Source organism: Podarcis tiliguerta (assembly GCF_965153285.1).
Source record: "Podarcis tiliguerta genome assembly, chromosome: 2".
Classification (NCBI taxonomy): Eukaryota; Metazoa; Chordata; class Lepidosauria; order Squamata; family Lacertidae; genus Podarcis; species Podarcis tiliguerta.
In genome coordinates, this window is record NC_139535.1 from 13,562,916 (window position 1) to 13,578,496 (window position 15,581).

A 15,581-nucleotide genomic window follows, 5' to 3' on the forward strand; every position below is an offset into this window, starting at 1 on the left:
ACCATGTTGTGGGGATTCGAACCACCAACCTTCTGATCAGCAAGTCCTAGGCTCTGTGGTTTAACCCACAGCGCCACCCGCGTCCCTTTGCCACACATACCATAACATTATTTTGGCAAGGGACACTCTCAGGCCCAAATTAGACGTGGTAGCAGTGACACAGCATGTCAGAATCTGTCTGTTACAAACTCCCCATAAAGTGGGGGGGGGGGCACTTAGAGTGCTGAACCCTTTCCCCATCACACATACAACCTTCCCTGCCAAAGGCACTTTTGCCAGACATTTCCTGCCCATGTAAGGAACCTACACTGGGGGAAAACAGCTGGGAGGTTTTTGGGATAGGAGGGGGAAGAAAGTCTAATGGGGTGGGTGGGAAGAGGGTCCAATGCCTTCTTTCCTTCCACCTACCCCTCCCTTGATTTGAAGGATTTGGCCCAACCAAGTGAGTTTTGCTACTGTCAGATGGCTCTTGATTGCATCCAAGGACAACCTCATTTCATTGCCCCACACTGAGCCAGGAGCAGACCCCCTCCCCAGAGAACATTCTCCGTGTGCCCTCCATCTTTCCCAACATCAGGGTCTTTTCCAGGGAGTCTTCTCTTCTCATGAGGTGGCCAAAGTATTGGAGCCTCAGCTTCAGGATCTGTCCTTCCAGTGAGCACTCAGGGCTGATTTCCTTCAGAATGGAGAGGTCTGATCTTCTTGCATTGGTGAAAGTGAAGGTGATGCTGTGAGAGTCAGTGTCAGAAGAGAGAACTGATCTGTTTTTATAGCTGACACACACATGGATCTTCTTGGACTGGAACTTCTCCAATTTACAGGTTGGACTGGGGCAATGGCCCCAGGGATATTCCAGGAGCCGTGGTTGGGTAATAATCACCAAGAGAGGTCTGGACGATAGCCCAGATCCCATGTCCAGCATTCAAACTGACCATATTTCATCAGCCTGCTGTTATCTGCAGCTTGTCTCGTCTTTATAAACACTGTTGGGTCATTTTTAGTAATAGTTGATATTACTCCTTGCAGTCTATTTACCAATATCGCTGTTAAGATTTTTGCATCAATGTTTATCAAAGAAATTGGGCAAAAGTTGGCACATTGCGTCAGGTCCTTGCCGGGCTTTGGAATAACAGTAATGTAAACCTGGTTGAATAATGTCAAGATGATTCCATCGTTAAATATCCCATCATATAACTTATATAATCTAGGTGACAGAAGATCAATATACCGTATTTTTCGCTCCATAGCATGCATCTGACTATAAGACACACCTAGTTTGTTTTTTTAAAATAATATTTATTAGAAGTTTTATAGTTACAGAAAGAAAGTATGAGAGAAAAAAAGCAATAAAAAATTTAACAAACAATACATCAAAAAGAAAAAGAAAAAACAATACATCAAAACAACAAGAAAGAACAAAAACATTTAAAAACACATCCAATTTCCATATCTTTATCTTTCATTTGCTTGTTTCCTCGACTTCCTCACACCTCCCTTTTTTGTATTCTAGTTCAAATTAGCTAATTCAGCAAATCCTTTCCTTCTTTCTCAATTTTTTGTTCTATAATTTATCTTAACACCATCTAACTTTAAATTTTCCACTTTAGCCCGTTAACAATCAGTTTTTGCTTAATTCTTTATAACATTTCTGCTAAAACCATATAACTTCATTCCAGTATTCTTCTAACATTCATTAATTTTGCAGTATTTCTGTAAATATACTTAATTTTTTTTCCAATCTTCTTCCATCGACTCTTCTCCCTGGTCTCGGATTCTGCCAGTCATTTCCACCATTTCCATATAGTCCATCAGCTTCATCTGCCATTCTTCCTAGTTTTTAGAGCAGGAAAACAAGAAAAAAAATATTCTGAATCACACCTTGGGAGGCTTTCCTTCTCCCCACTTTTTTCTCCCCCTCCCCAAGCAGCACAGCCCCCTTTTCCAGCCTCCTCCTCTCCATCCCTTTCGTCCAAACTCCTCAGACGATGCCTGCAATTTCTCCCCTTCGCTGCTGCCTCTCCTTTGCCCTCTACCATGACTCTCCACTCACGGCAACCTACCTCCTCTCCCTTCACCCAGCTTCTTGGTCCCCCTCTTCTCTGTCCTCTTCCTCCCCTCTCTTGGCGAACAGCCTGCCCACTGCTCCCAAACCTTCTCCCAAACCCGGCTACCGGCTTTGCCTCCCCAAACCACTTCAGATTGTCACACCAGTGTAACCTTGTCAAGTGTAAACGCTCTTGCGCACTGCACCTCTGCTTTGCACTCGTGCTCACTTTTTGCACCCCTCTCGAATCTAACCATTTTACCCCATTTTACGTGCAATTTGACAAACCTGTGTCACTTCATACCACCCAAAACCTAAGGTATAAAAAGCTCCAAGTTACTTTTGTAACGGGTTCTATGCTGCTCACCTGCGGAGAACCCAGCTGCAACGGGATAAACAGGATGACAGCTTAATGCTGCCATGCTCTTCGTTTTCTTTCTTTTTTTTATAATAATATTTTATTAAGATTTTCACAAAAATAAAAAAGAAATAAAAATACAAAAAATATAAAGCAATTAAAAACAATTCATTCTTTCATAACATATTTTGCATTTGCTTGTTTCTCGGACCTCCCCACACCTCCCCTCTTTGTATTCCAATTCAATTTATATATTCAGCAAATCCTTTCCCTCTTTACCTTTATCTTAGTCTTGATCTTAATATATTTTAGCTTTAACTTTCCACCTGTTAACATTCCATTTTTGCATATTCTTTCATAACATTATTGCTAAAAACCCCTTAACCTCAATCCAACATCATTCTAACATTCACTAATTTTGCAATATTTCTGTAAATGATCTTTAAATTTCTTCCAATCTTCTTCCACCAGCTCTCTTCCCTGGTCTCGGATTCTGCCGGTCATTTCCGCTAGTTCCATATGTTCTATCATCTTCATCTGCCACATGCTCTTCTTTTTCTCGGTTGTGGTAGTCCCCTGACTTTTCAGGCTCCTTAGCAACCCATGAGGGGACCCTGACCCTCAATTGTATTTTTACAACAACACATAGGAGCCAACTTCTAGAGGCTGAAGTATCCTTCGCACCCCTCTATAAAATATTTAAGAGGGCCAGCCCCCACCTTGATGGACATTGCCATTGAAATAGTGTGTGTGTCATATCATGTGATATATATATATATATATATATATATGCTTTCGTAGATTTTCACGGGTACAGGAATGCAGGTTTTGGTGTCCTCGGGTGTCTTCCCGTGTAAAAGTTGGGGTGTCTAGGCGACGTTTCGACGAGGTCTCACTCGTCATCTTCAGGCTGGTGCTTTCGGCTTCTTGTTACTGGAACAGAGCAGGATCTCAGTGTTTGAGTTCCTATAAATACTGTTGAGGAGGTGTGGTGTATAGCCTCCAATGTTCTGGGCAGAGAGGAGGTTCCCAGGCTAGTGTGCCTTTTCTTCTTTTGTTCCTTAATTACTTGAGGGATATCTTGGGTGATTTCTTGAGTGATTTCCTGAATCCCACTTAGGTGGGTCATTAGGTGTGGATTAGTTGCTAAAGCCTTCGTGTCTTGAACTCTTGAACTTTGTGAAGAGTTTTTCTGAGAAGATGGCTGTACTGCACTTGGTTGTGCTCTGGCTTGGCTTCGTGTATAGGGGCGAGCTGTGGTTTTGTGGCCTGTGCCAGCCAGATCTGTGTAGGGATTGCAGGGGGGTGCAGCATCCGGAGGTGCCACCCTGGTTTGGCTACTGGATGGTGTCTGTAATTTATCTGTGGAGAGGGTCTGGGTTTGGGTCTGGTGTGGTTGATTGGTGATGGCGTTCTGTGTGCCTCTGGATCTGGTGTCAGATTTTGTGGGGAGGGCTAATTTCCAGATGTCTGGCAAGCGGGATGTGTCGTCACGCTTGTTCATGTTGTGAGGGTGTTTCTCTATCTCGATGGCTTCCATGATTATTCTCTTGTGGTGATGTTCCATGTTAAAGAGCAATTTGGAATCTGCAAAATTAATTTCGTGTCCTGTTTCTTTCATGTGTTGGAAAAGGGAGGAAGTTTTTTCTTCTTTTTTGACGGCATTCTTGTGTTCTGCGATCCGTGCATTTATTCGTCTGTTTGTTTGTCCAATGTACGTGGCTGGGCAGACTTTGCAGGGTATTTCATAGACCCCTTGGTTTTCCAACTGAACACAATATCATAACAGCCATAAACACAATATCAAAACAGCCTTTTGCACCAACCAAAAAATAGCCAATATCCTCAGAAACCCCAAGGATAAAATTCAGTTGGAAAACCAAGGGGTCTATGAAATACCCTGCAAAGTCTGCCCAGCCACGTACATTGGACAAACAAACAGACGAATAAATGCACGGATCGCAGAACACAAGAATGCCGTCAAAAAAGAAGAAAAAACTTCCTCCCTTTTCCAACACATGAAAGAAACAGGACACGAAATTAATTTTGCAGATTCCAAATTGCTCTTTAACATGGAACATCACCACAAGAGAATAATCATGGAAGCCATCGAGATAGAGAAACACCCTCACAACATGAACAAGCGTGACGACACATCCCGCTTGCCAGACATCTGGAAATTAGCCCTCCCCACAAAATCTGACACCAGATCCAGAGGCACACAGAACGCCATCACCAATCAACCACACCAGACCCAAACCCAGACCCTCTCCACAGATAAATTACAGACACCATCCAGTAGCCAAACCAGGGTGGCACCTCCGGATGCTGCACCCCCCTGCAATCCCTACACAGATCTGGCTGGCACAGGCCACAAAACCACAGCTCGCCCCTATACACGAAGCCAAGCCAGAGCACAACCAAGTGCAGTACAGCCATCTTCTCAGAAAAACTCTTCACAAAGTTCAAGAGTTCAAGACACGAAGGCTTTAGCAACTAATCCACACCTAATGACCCACCTAAGTGGGATTCAGGAAATCACTCAAGAAATCACCCAAGATATCCCTCAAGTAATTAAGGAACAAAAGAAGAAAAGGCACACTAGCCTGGGAACCTCCTCTCTGCCCAGAACATTGGAGGCTATACACCACACCTCCTCAACAGTATTTATAGGAACTCAAACACTGAGATCCTGCTCTGTTCCAGTAACAAGAAGCCGAAAGCACCAGCCTGAAGATGACGAGTGAGACCTCGTCGAAACGTCGCCTAGACACCCCAACTTTTACACGGGAAGACACCCGAGGACACCAAAACCTGCATATATATATATATATATATATATTCAACAATCATTTAACATAATTTCATATCTTATACAATTTTTAGACTTACATCAATCACATCTGGAAATTTTCTAATCTTTTTCACTTAGTTTACATTTCTTAATCTCACTATTACTTTTAATTATCTTAACTAACAACTCTCTTCGTAACCATCCTTGCAATATTTCATATTTTCCTCCTTACAAAACTTCTTGTAGTCCTACTAGCATAATTTGTTGATTACAATTGCTTTTCAAATATTTCTTTTCAAAAAATTGTTGGAAGCCGCCCAAAGTGGCTGGGGGGGACCCAGCCAGATGGGAGGGGTATAAATAATAAATTATTATTATTATTAATTATTATTATTATTAAATAGTTCACATATTTATTCCAGTCTTCCGAGAATCTTTGGTCCCGCAGGTTTCGAATCCTTCCTGTCATCTTGTCCAATTAATTTTGTCTGCCATTCTTCTTTTGTCGGTAATTCTTCCTGTTTCCATTTCTGGGCCAACAATACTCACACAGTGGCGTAGCGTGGGTTGTCAGCACCCGGGGCAAGGCAAGTAATTTGCGCCCCCTAACCCAGGGCAAGGCAAGTAATTTGCGCCCCCCCCCCGCCCTGCTGCACTGTCCCTCCCCCAGATAGTCCCTCGCGCTCTCTCCGCACCGCACCGCACGCCTGGCACCCTCCCCTCCACAGTGGGCGGCGACCCGGCGGCTCGGATCGGATTCGCACAGCCAGCACTGCAGTGAGAGAGAGTGAGCGAGCCAGGTAGGGGCAGAGAGCTGCGAGTGCGAGCGCCCCCCCCCAGATGTTGCGCCCGGTGCGGCCGGCCCCCCCTGCACCCCCCACACTATGCCACTGTACTCACATCATGTGATTGATTATGTGGAGTGGGGCTTACTGAGCCCCCAATATTTTATTCAGGTTGGCACCCCTGCAACAACATACACAGTGGGGTTTGTGGGTGGGGAAGCTCCTTTAACTCACCAATATGGTTGTTCTCCTGAGATAGAGAGAGCTCGCAGCTGCTCTGTGATCAGCCTCCTCCCCATATGGGAATGAACAAAGGGGTGGAGAGCAGGCACCTTCTGCCCCATCTTCTCCTGCAGATGTCCGTAGTTGCTGAGGAGTCAAAGTCCAGTCCTCCTTTCCCCCCTCGCTTATCAGAAGGCACAGCTGAACCTGATCTTGCTCCCAATCACCAAGCTCAGCACCTGGGATGAGCTTTCTAGCCTGAGCCCAGCCATTTCACTTCAGAAGCAAGCCCCAGTTGAGGTCAGGCTATTCTTGCCTGCACACGTAGCATTTCAAAGGGCTACAGATTGGTTGGCGCAGAGCAGCCCCGGGTGACTTTCCAGGGGGTTCTTTTGGGAAGAAGCTGAGCTGCCGGAAAAAGGAGAAAACAGGAACAAGAAGAGTTCAGGTAGGTGGGGGAGATATTTGAGAAGGAAGAGCAGAAAAGAAGGGCAGGGTGTGTGTGTGTGTGTGTGTGTGATGGTGTTTCTAGAAGGAAGGTGAGTAAATTTACAAAAAAAAGCCACTGTTTTAGGAGCAAGGTGGCAACTTGGTTCATTCAAAGCACTTCGTCTTGCATATCTGTTCTATACCCTATTCTTGTTTCCTTCTTAATCAACCTTTAAGCTACACTGTCGTCCCCGACATACGGCATCTCTCATGAATGTCAAAGGTATGCTGGCTTGGTGGGTTTTTGGGGTGTTTTTTTGGGGGGGGGAGATTTCCTTTTTCATTCTACTTCTGATACAATTTATTATTATTATTATTATTATTATTATTATTATTATTATTATTATATTATTATTATTTTATTTATTTTCAAACATACAAATGCATACATAATTAACTAATACAGTGGTGCCCCGCAAGACGAATGCCTCGCAAGACGGAAAACCCGCTAGACGAAAGGGTTTTCCGTTTTGGAGGTGCTTCGCAGGATGAATTTGCTATGGGCTTGCTTCGCAAGACGAAAATGTCTTGCGATTCTTTTTCGCTCCCCACCCCCTTTTTCTAAGGCAGTAAGCTGCTAATAGCCTTTTAGCAGCTAATCCGCTAATCCCTTAAGCCTTTAATAGCCGCTAAACCGCTAATAGCGCTAATAGCGCTAATCCGCTAATGGGCTTGCTTCGCAAGACGAAAAAACCGCTAGACGAAGAGACTCACGGAACGGATTCTTTTCGTCTTGCGAGGCACCACTGTACATCCATTGATAGCTTCTGGAAAAAATCAAATATCAAAAAACTATACATCTCGACGCATTTATACTTCTGATACAATTATTTATTGGGACGGATTCCCTCCACCCTGATCCTCATGGGTGATTTTTGCCTGGACAATCTTCCATTAGGAATCAGTGGGGACCACAATAAGTCTGGTGGATTTTTTGATCAATACATTCCCAATTCGCAATAATTTTATTTAGGCATTACTCCATGAAGTTTTTTTTGTTTTTCTTAAACTCTTCCAATCCTAGGGGTAATATAAACCTACTTATTGTTCCTTCTCTTAAGTTAGCTGAACTAGAGGAGGGGGCGGGTAGAAGGGGAATTGCTTCCTTATATTTTATTTTACATCCATGCTTTATTAGGTGCCTTAAACCGCGGATGTAAATAGTTATACGTTTCTGCTATTCAGTTTTGTTGCAGCCCCATTGTAATTGCTTAATCCATTGTTTTGTACTTGTGTTTTATATATGAAGTGCTGTTTGTTCTGCATCAGGTTTTCACTGTTTCAAATGAATGCTTGTGATTTTTCTCCATTTGTCTAGTCACGGGTAAATTTTAAGTTGACTTTCATTTTGATATGGTTCTGGCTCTTTGCTTGCTCTCCCTATGCTCACTGAACCAACCGAATAAGGACTGAACTCGGAAGCTATTTTCAATACTTATTTCTAATTTGCTCACGAGGAATTAACTCTTCCCACTTTGTTTACCATCTTGCCTGATGAAGAGTTTCCAAAACTTGCAGCCTGATAAAAGCACCCCTCCTATTAGGGCTTTTGAGATTTTTCTTAGGCCCAACATGGCTTATATTTTAATGTTGTCTAGGGTTCCCTAAAAGGGATGCAGGTGGCGCTGTTGTCTAAACCACAGAGCCTAGGACTTGCTGATCAGAAGCTCGGCGGTTCGAATCCCCGCGACGGGGTGAGCTCCCGTTGCTCAGTCCCTGCTCCTGCCAACCTAGCAGTTCGAAGGCACGTCAAAGTGCAAGTAGATCAATAGGTACTGCTCCAGCGGGAAGGTAAACGGCGTTTCCATGCGCTGCTCTGGTTTGCCAGAAGCGGCTTAGTCATGCTGGCCACATGACCCGGAAGCTGTACGCTGGCTCCCTCGGCCAATAAAGCGAGATGAGTGCCACAACCCCAGAGTCGGTCACGACTGGACCTAATGGTCAGGGGTCCCTTTACCTTCCCCCCCCATTGATATTTATTAAGTTTTCATAGTATAATATAAGCCAAACATGACAAAGAAACAACAAGACAACAACAACAAAAATACAATAAAGAAAAAACACCTTAACACATAACAAAAAATTAACACATAATATAACAACGGTTAAAAGCAACTTCACTTTTCAAAATAGATCTTGCATTAGCCTTTTCCTGGACTTCCCCGTACCTCCCTCCTTTGTATTCCATTTCCATTGTTCGATCAGCAAATCCTTTCCCTCTTTTACTTTCATCTCACTTCTTATCTTAATATTTTGGCTCTTTTACACTATTTTTTCCATTTACTTCTTCATTTTTTACAGAAAGCCCCTTAATCAAACTCCAGCATCGTTCTAACATTCATTAATTTTACAATATTTCTGTAAATAATCCTTAAATTTCTTCCAATCTTCTTCCACCTGATCTTCTCCCTGGTCTCGAATTCTGCCGGTCATTTCTGCCAGTTCCATGTAGTCTATCACCTTCATCTGCCATTCTTCCACGGTGGGTAGTTCTTGAGTCTTCCAATACTGCGCAATCAGTATTCTTGCTGCTGTTGTGGCATACATAAAAAAGGTTCTGTCCTTTCTTGGCACCAATTGGCCGACCATGCCCAGGAGAAAGGCCTCCGGTTTCTTGAGGAAAGTATATTTAAATACCTTTTTCATTTCGTTATAGATCATTTCCCAAAAGGCCTTAATCCTTGGGCACGTCCACCAAAGGTGAAAGAATGTACCTTCTGTTTCTTTACATTTCCAACATTTATTATCAGGCAACTTACAAATTTTTGCTAGCTTGACTGGTGTCATGTACCACCTGTATATCATTTTCATAATATTCTCTCTTAAGGCACTACATGCCGTGAATTTCATACCGGTGGTCCATAACTGTTCCCAGTCAGCCATCATTATATTATGTCCAACATCCTGTGCCCATTTGATCATAGCAGATTTCACTGTTTCGTCCTGCGTATTCCATTTCAACAGCAAGTTATACATTCTTGACAAAGTCTTAGTTTTGGATTCTAACAGTTCTGTTTCCAATTTTGATTTTTCCACCTGGAAGCCCACTTTCCTATCTAGTTTATATGCCTCCATTATTTGGTGATAGTGAAGCCAGTCACGCACTTTATTTTTTAGCTTCTCAAAACTCTGTAATTTCCATTTTTCTCCATCTTGTTCTAAAATCTCCCAATATTTCGGCCATTTGTCCTCCATATTAAGCTTTTTAAAGGCCTTCGCTTCCATTGGTGACAACCACCTTGGAGTGCACTTTAACCTTCTCATACCATAAATATGCATGCCAGCCAAAAGCATTATTAAACCCTTCTAAGTCCAAAATATCAGTATTTTCCAGAAGTAGCCATTCTTTCAGCCAGCAAAAAGCTGCTGATTCATAATAAATTTTCAGGTCTGGCAGGGCAAAGCCTCCTCTTTCCTTTGCATCTGTTAATATTTTAAATTTTATTCTTGGCTTTTTGCCCTGCCAGACAAATCTGGAAATATCTTTCTGCCACTTCTTAAAGCAGTCCATTTTATCAATAATTTGCAGTGTTTGGAACAAAAATAACATTCTCGGCAATACATTCATTTTTATCACAGCAATACGACCTAACAATGAAAGCTTCAGATTTGACCAGATTTCAAGGTCTCTTTTCACCTCCGACCAGCATTTTTCATAATTATCTTTAAATAAGTTCCCGTTCTTAGATGTCATATTAATCCCCAAATACTTCACCTTCTTAACCACTGTCAAACCTGTCTCCTTCTGAAACCTTTCTCTCTCCTTTTCAGTTAGATTTTTCTCCAGAACCTTTGTTTTTAATTTGTTTAATTTAAATCCTGCCACTTGACCAAATTCTTCAATCAGTTCTAAGACCCTTTTAGTACTAGTTTCTGGCTCCTGCAATGTCAATACAAGGTCATCTGCAAATGCTCTCAATTTATATTGTTTAGCTCCGACCTGTATACCCTTGACCAATTGGTCCCTTCTGATCATGTTCAAGAGGACCTCCAGGACCGATATGAAAAGCAGTGGAGAGATTGGGCAACCTTGACATGTACCTTTCTCTATCTTATATTCCTCCGTCACTACGTTGTTAACAATTAATTTTGCTTTCTGTTCTGAGTATATTGCCCCTATACCATTCTCAAACTGCTGGCCTACCCCCATCCCCTGGAGATTTTTCTTCATAAAACTCCAAGAAATATTGTCAAAGGCTTTCTCCGCGTCCACAAAAATTAGAACAGCCTTTGTATTAATGTTCTCTTGTAATAATTCCAAAATATCAATTACATTTCTTGTATTATCAGACAGGTGTCTGCCCGGGAGAAAGCCTGCCTGATCTTTGTGAATCTCTTCCATTAAAACTGATTTTAATCTCTTAGCCAGAATGTCAGCAAAAATTTTATAATCCACATTTAATAATGATATTGGGCGGTAGTTCCTAAGTTGTAATTTTTCAGCCTCTGTCTTTGGTATAAGAGATATATATGCCTCTTTCCACGTCTCTGGTGCCTTTTCCCCTTCCAATATCTCGTTACAAACTTCCTTTAAAGGATGTATCAACCAATCTTTCAAAGATTTGTAATATCTGGAAGTCAGTCTGTCCTGTCCTGGGGACTTCCCCAATTGCATATTCTGAATGGCACTCTCCACCTCCTGTTCAGTTATTTTATAGCTCAACTTCAATCTATTTTCTTGAGAGATTCTTTGTAATCCATTCGTTTTCACAAATTGTTCTATATCTTTCTCTTTCTGGGATTCTTGTGTATATAGTTGTTTAAAATAATTCTGAAAACATTTTCTGATCTCTACTGGGTTTTGTACAATCCTTCCATTAACTTCCAAATTTGTAATAGTGTTTAACTTCTGTCTTTTTCTCATTTGCCATGCTAAAAGTTTCCCACATTTATTAGCCGATTCAAATGTCCCTTTACCTTTATTTAGGGTTCCATATGCTGCTATTATTGTTGTTATCATTTTGCTATCACATTTGGAATTTCAGAGAACAGTCCATTTCAACTTGCAGCACTAACCCAATTTTAGTATTGAATTAAATAAATTTCTGCCTACACAATAAAGGTTTATCTACACATTTCTTTCAATGGGAGGGAACTGCCCGTCCGGTGTTGCGAAATGAGAAAAGGGAAACTGAAGCCTTTGTTCCCGTTTCAGAGAGACACAATGGCAGAAGGCAACCCAGTCCAGAACCTCTGCGAGGAAACAACATGCCCCATCTGCCTGGAGTATTTCAAAGACCCAGTGATCTTGGACTGCGGCCACAATTTCTGCCAAGCATGCATCACTCGGGCCTGGGGGGAACCTGACAGAGATGCTTCTTGCCCCCAGTGCAGCGAACCTTGTCAGCAAAGGAATGTCAGGCCCAACCGGCAACTGGCCAGCATTGTGGAAATAGCCAAGAAATTCAGCCTTCAGATGGCCAGAGGGGCGGAAGCGCTGGGAAGGTTTTGCGAGAGACACCAGGAGCCCCTGAAACTCTTCTGCGAAGACGACCAAGACCCCATCTGTGTGGTGTGCGACAAATCCAAGGAGCACAGGGACCACAAGGTGATCCCAAAGGAGGAGGCCTTTGAAGCGTATCAGGTAGGAGATGGAAGGTGGGAGGGTATGAGGAACGGGGGACCCATCCATCTGCTTCCCTTAAGTGTCTTGACCCTAGTTGAGCATCCCAAGCAAATGCTGTAAGGACATAAGGAGAGTCCTGCCGAATGGAGCCAAGGGACCATCTAATTCTGCATCCTGTTCTCACACTGGTCCACCAGATAGATGCTTATGGGAAGCCCTGGAGCAGGAAGCTGAGTGGAACCGCAATCTGCCCTCCTTCTGTTTCCAGCCACTGTTAGCGGAATCATGCTGCCTCCAACTACAGGCTCATGCTATGTGCTCAATATTGTGAACCCCTGCAGTGGCGTACAGAGGGGGGCGGGCCACCCAGGGTGCCACCCGGAGGGGGGGGTGACAAGATGAACCGCTGCCTCCCCCCAGCTGTGGAGCGGCGAAGAGCATGCACACAGTCAGTATGGGTGCTGCTCGCATGGGGTCCGTACAGGCATCTGATGGGGCTGCCGCACGGTTCACCCCAACCCCTCAGCGTACCGCCCCGGGTGATGGAGAGAGTTCCTCCACCACCAAACACCTGTACAAAGTTTGAAGGAGAGTTGCAATGTGCAACCTTCACAGCCTTCTCCTTTCCCCATCCCAAGGGCCGAGAGAGCTACCACAGCAGCTTTATTTATTTATATTTTTTAAAAAATATAAACTGCTTAAAGGGTTTGTTTTGTTTTCTGCAATTGGGACGTTCCTATTTTCATCACGGAAATGTTGGAGGGGACGTCTTTGTTTTCACTGGGGAAATGTTGGAGGGTATGGAATAGGATGTCCCTATTTTTATCGGAGAAATGTTGGAGGGTATGAATCAGGTGGTGTCTAAATTTCATGAAATAAGTAAATAAGCAAAATACCGCATTTTCCGCTCTATAAGACGCACCAGACCATAAGATGCACCTAGTTTTTGGAGGAGGGAAACAAGAAAAAAAATATTCTGAATCCCAGAAGCCAGAACAGCAAGAAGGATCAGGCTTCTGGGATAGCCTCTTGCTGTCCTGGCTTATGGGATAGCCTTGTGAGCCTCTCCCGGGCAGCGGGAGGAAGGTTCCCCCTTTAAAGAGTGAGCAGAGCATGTGTGCAGCTCTTTAAAGGGAGCACAGAGCAGAGCCTCCCGCCTGCATTCGCTCCATAAGACGCACACACATTTCCCATTACTTTTTAGGAGGGGAAAAGTGCGTCTTATAGAGAGAAAAATATGGTAATTTAGAAGCATAGCATGAACAGCGGGGTGGCCTGAATATCAGACAGAGCCACTGGGCCTGAGGTTCCCCACCCATGTCCTCGACTCTCCTCTGTCTTTGTGTACTTAAGAGCCTTGAACTGACATTGCAAATCCTTTTTTTAAAAAGATCTCTGTCCCAACAATGAACTCAAATGCCTCCTTTTTTCAGGGTAAAATCCAGGGTCATTTGGAATTCCTGAACAAACAGAAAAAGGAAATTCTGGCTTCTAAACTGAGTGGGGAGACTGAAAGCCAGAAGCTGCTGGTAGGTACTCGACTGTAGAGGCTCCAGTATGTTTATACTTCCAGGATGAGGCCTTAGTTCTGAGCGCTGGGATGTGAATAGATGCTATTTATCCAGAGCTATTTTTCTGGAAAAAAGAGGCGCCAGAACTCACCACAAACGCCTCCCTTGTTCTCCTGTAATGGCAATGGTGCCCACCTGAGAGGTGCCGGAACTGAGTTCTGGTGAGTTCTGGATTAAAAAAAAGCCCTGGGTATATTTATTAGATATTACCCTTCCTTCCTCACATTTGTGGTTTCAGTAGAGGGCATCATTTTGCAGCTTAGAAGGGAAGCTTAGATAGGCTCCTTTTACTTTAAGTAATCCAGAATGCTTTAAGACAGGCTGGATTTTCTTGCTGTTTCCCCGCTTTTAAAACCTTAAAATAACAACGTATCATAAAAAGTACAAATAACATTTACACACTCAGAGTACTTGCTGAAGAGTAACAGATACAGCAGGTTTGTCAGGCAGGCTTAAAATGGTAATTCAGTTACAAAGACATACTTAAGTCTAGCTTAAAAATGGAGCCTGAGCATGGAGCTCCAGTGGCGTAGCGTGGGTTGTCAGCACCCGGGGCAAGGCAAGTAATTTGCGCCCCCTAACCCGTGGATTTGCACCTCCTAACCTGTGGATTTGCGCCCCCTAACCCTAACTCCCAGATGTCGCGCCCGGTGCAGCCGGCCCCCCCTGCACCCCCCACGCTACGCCACTGTGGAGCTCAGACGTAGCAGATACTCTCATGTTGCTGGCATAGTGATGAAGAGCAGAAAGCAAAAGTGTACCCAGGCAGGCAGTGGGAGTGTCTTTCACAGAGTCTTCTCTAGCAAACTTACAGGAAAACTCTGAGCTTCAGCTCCTATCATGTACCTTGCTAGCAAAACATGAATTGGCCTGTGCCTCACTCACACAGTGTCCTGGGTTTAGTCCCACATTTGAATGCCTGATCTACCCGACCCACAACAATTTTTTCTGCCCATCCAAGTTGCTTGGGCAGCGAGAAGAGAAAAAATAGAAATAGGAAAAGCATAGCCCAGCAGGTATGGGAAAGGTAAAGGACCCCTGGATGGTTAAGTCTAGTCAAAGGCAACTATGGGGTTGCCATAGCTCTCTCGCTTTCAGGCCGAGGGAGCCAGCGTCTGTCTGCAGACAGCTTTCTGGGTCATGTGGCCAGCAGGAATAAACCGCTTCTGGCTCAACCAAACACTGTGACGGAAACCAGAGCGACGCACGGAAATGTCGTTTACCTTCCTGTCAGAGTGGTACCTATTTATCTACTTGCACTGGTGTGCTTTTGAACTGCTAGGTTGGCAGGAGCTGGGACAGAGCAATGGGAGCTCACCCTGTCTTGGGGATTTGAACCGCCAACCTTCTGATCAGCAAGCCCAAGAGGCTCAGGGGTTTAGACCACAACACCACTCATGTCCCTATAGCCCAGCACCCTGATAGTAATATAAATGCTGCTTCCCTGGCCATTGGGATGATCACTGGATGCGTGTAGAAAAGGCAAAAACCTTAGCTGATTGACAGGAATCAGCTGGCAGGAGGCTATGTGACTTTGAGAGAGGAGGGTGGCCACATTCACATTTGACCACACCCAATGCTGGCATGCAAACTTTGGAAGCTAAGCCAATAATTAATGCTGCCCCTGAGCGAAAAAAATAGGCCAGTTCTCCCGTTAATCCTTTAAAAAGAACTGAACGCAGCAAAGCCACCCCTTCTTCTTCTTCCCACTTTAGCCAGGCTCCACTATCAGAAAGAAAGAATTCGCACCTA

General features: G+C 43.8%; 2 protein-coding genes across 4 annotated transcripts in view; one reads left to right on the plus strand and one right to left on the minus strand.

The window, feature by feature from the left end:
- Nucleotides 1-15,581, minus strand: part of LOC310670491 (zinc finger protein RFP-like) — a 94,495-nt gene that overhangs the window by 19,799 nt on the left and 59,115 nt on the right. The gene's annotated exons all lie outside the window — the stretch shown is intronic.
- The window catches only part of LOC310670603 (zinc finger protein RFP-like), a 33,070-nt gene continuing 23,999 nt past the window's right edge, over nucleotides 6,511-15,581 (plus strand). For all 3 annotated transcript variants that reach the window (XM_083426181.1, XM_083426180.1, XM_083426182.1), the window contains exons 1-3: nucleotides 6,511-6,651; nucleotides 11,848-12,276; nucleotides 13,692-13,787. In XM_083426181.1, the coding sequence (XP_083282307.1) occupies nucleotides 11,857-12,276; nucleotides 13,692-13,787 (516 nt within the window). In that variant the 5' untranslated portion in view covers nucleotides 6,511-6,651; nucleotides 11,848-11,856. The remainder of the gene's footprint in view (nucleotides 6,652-11,847; nucleotides 12,277-13,691; nucleotides 13,788-15,581) is intronic.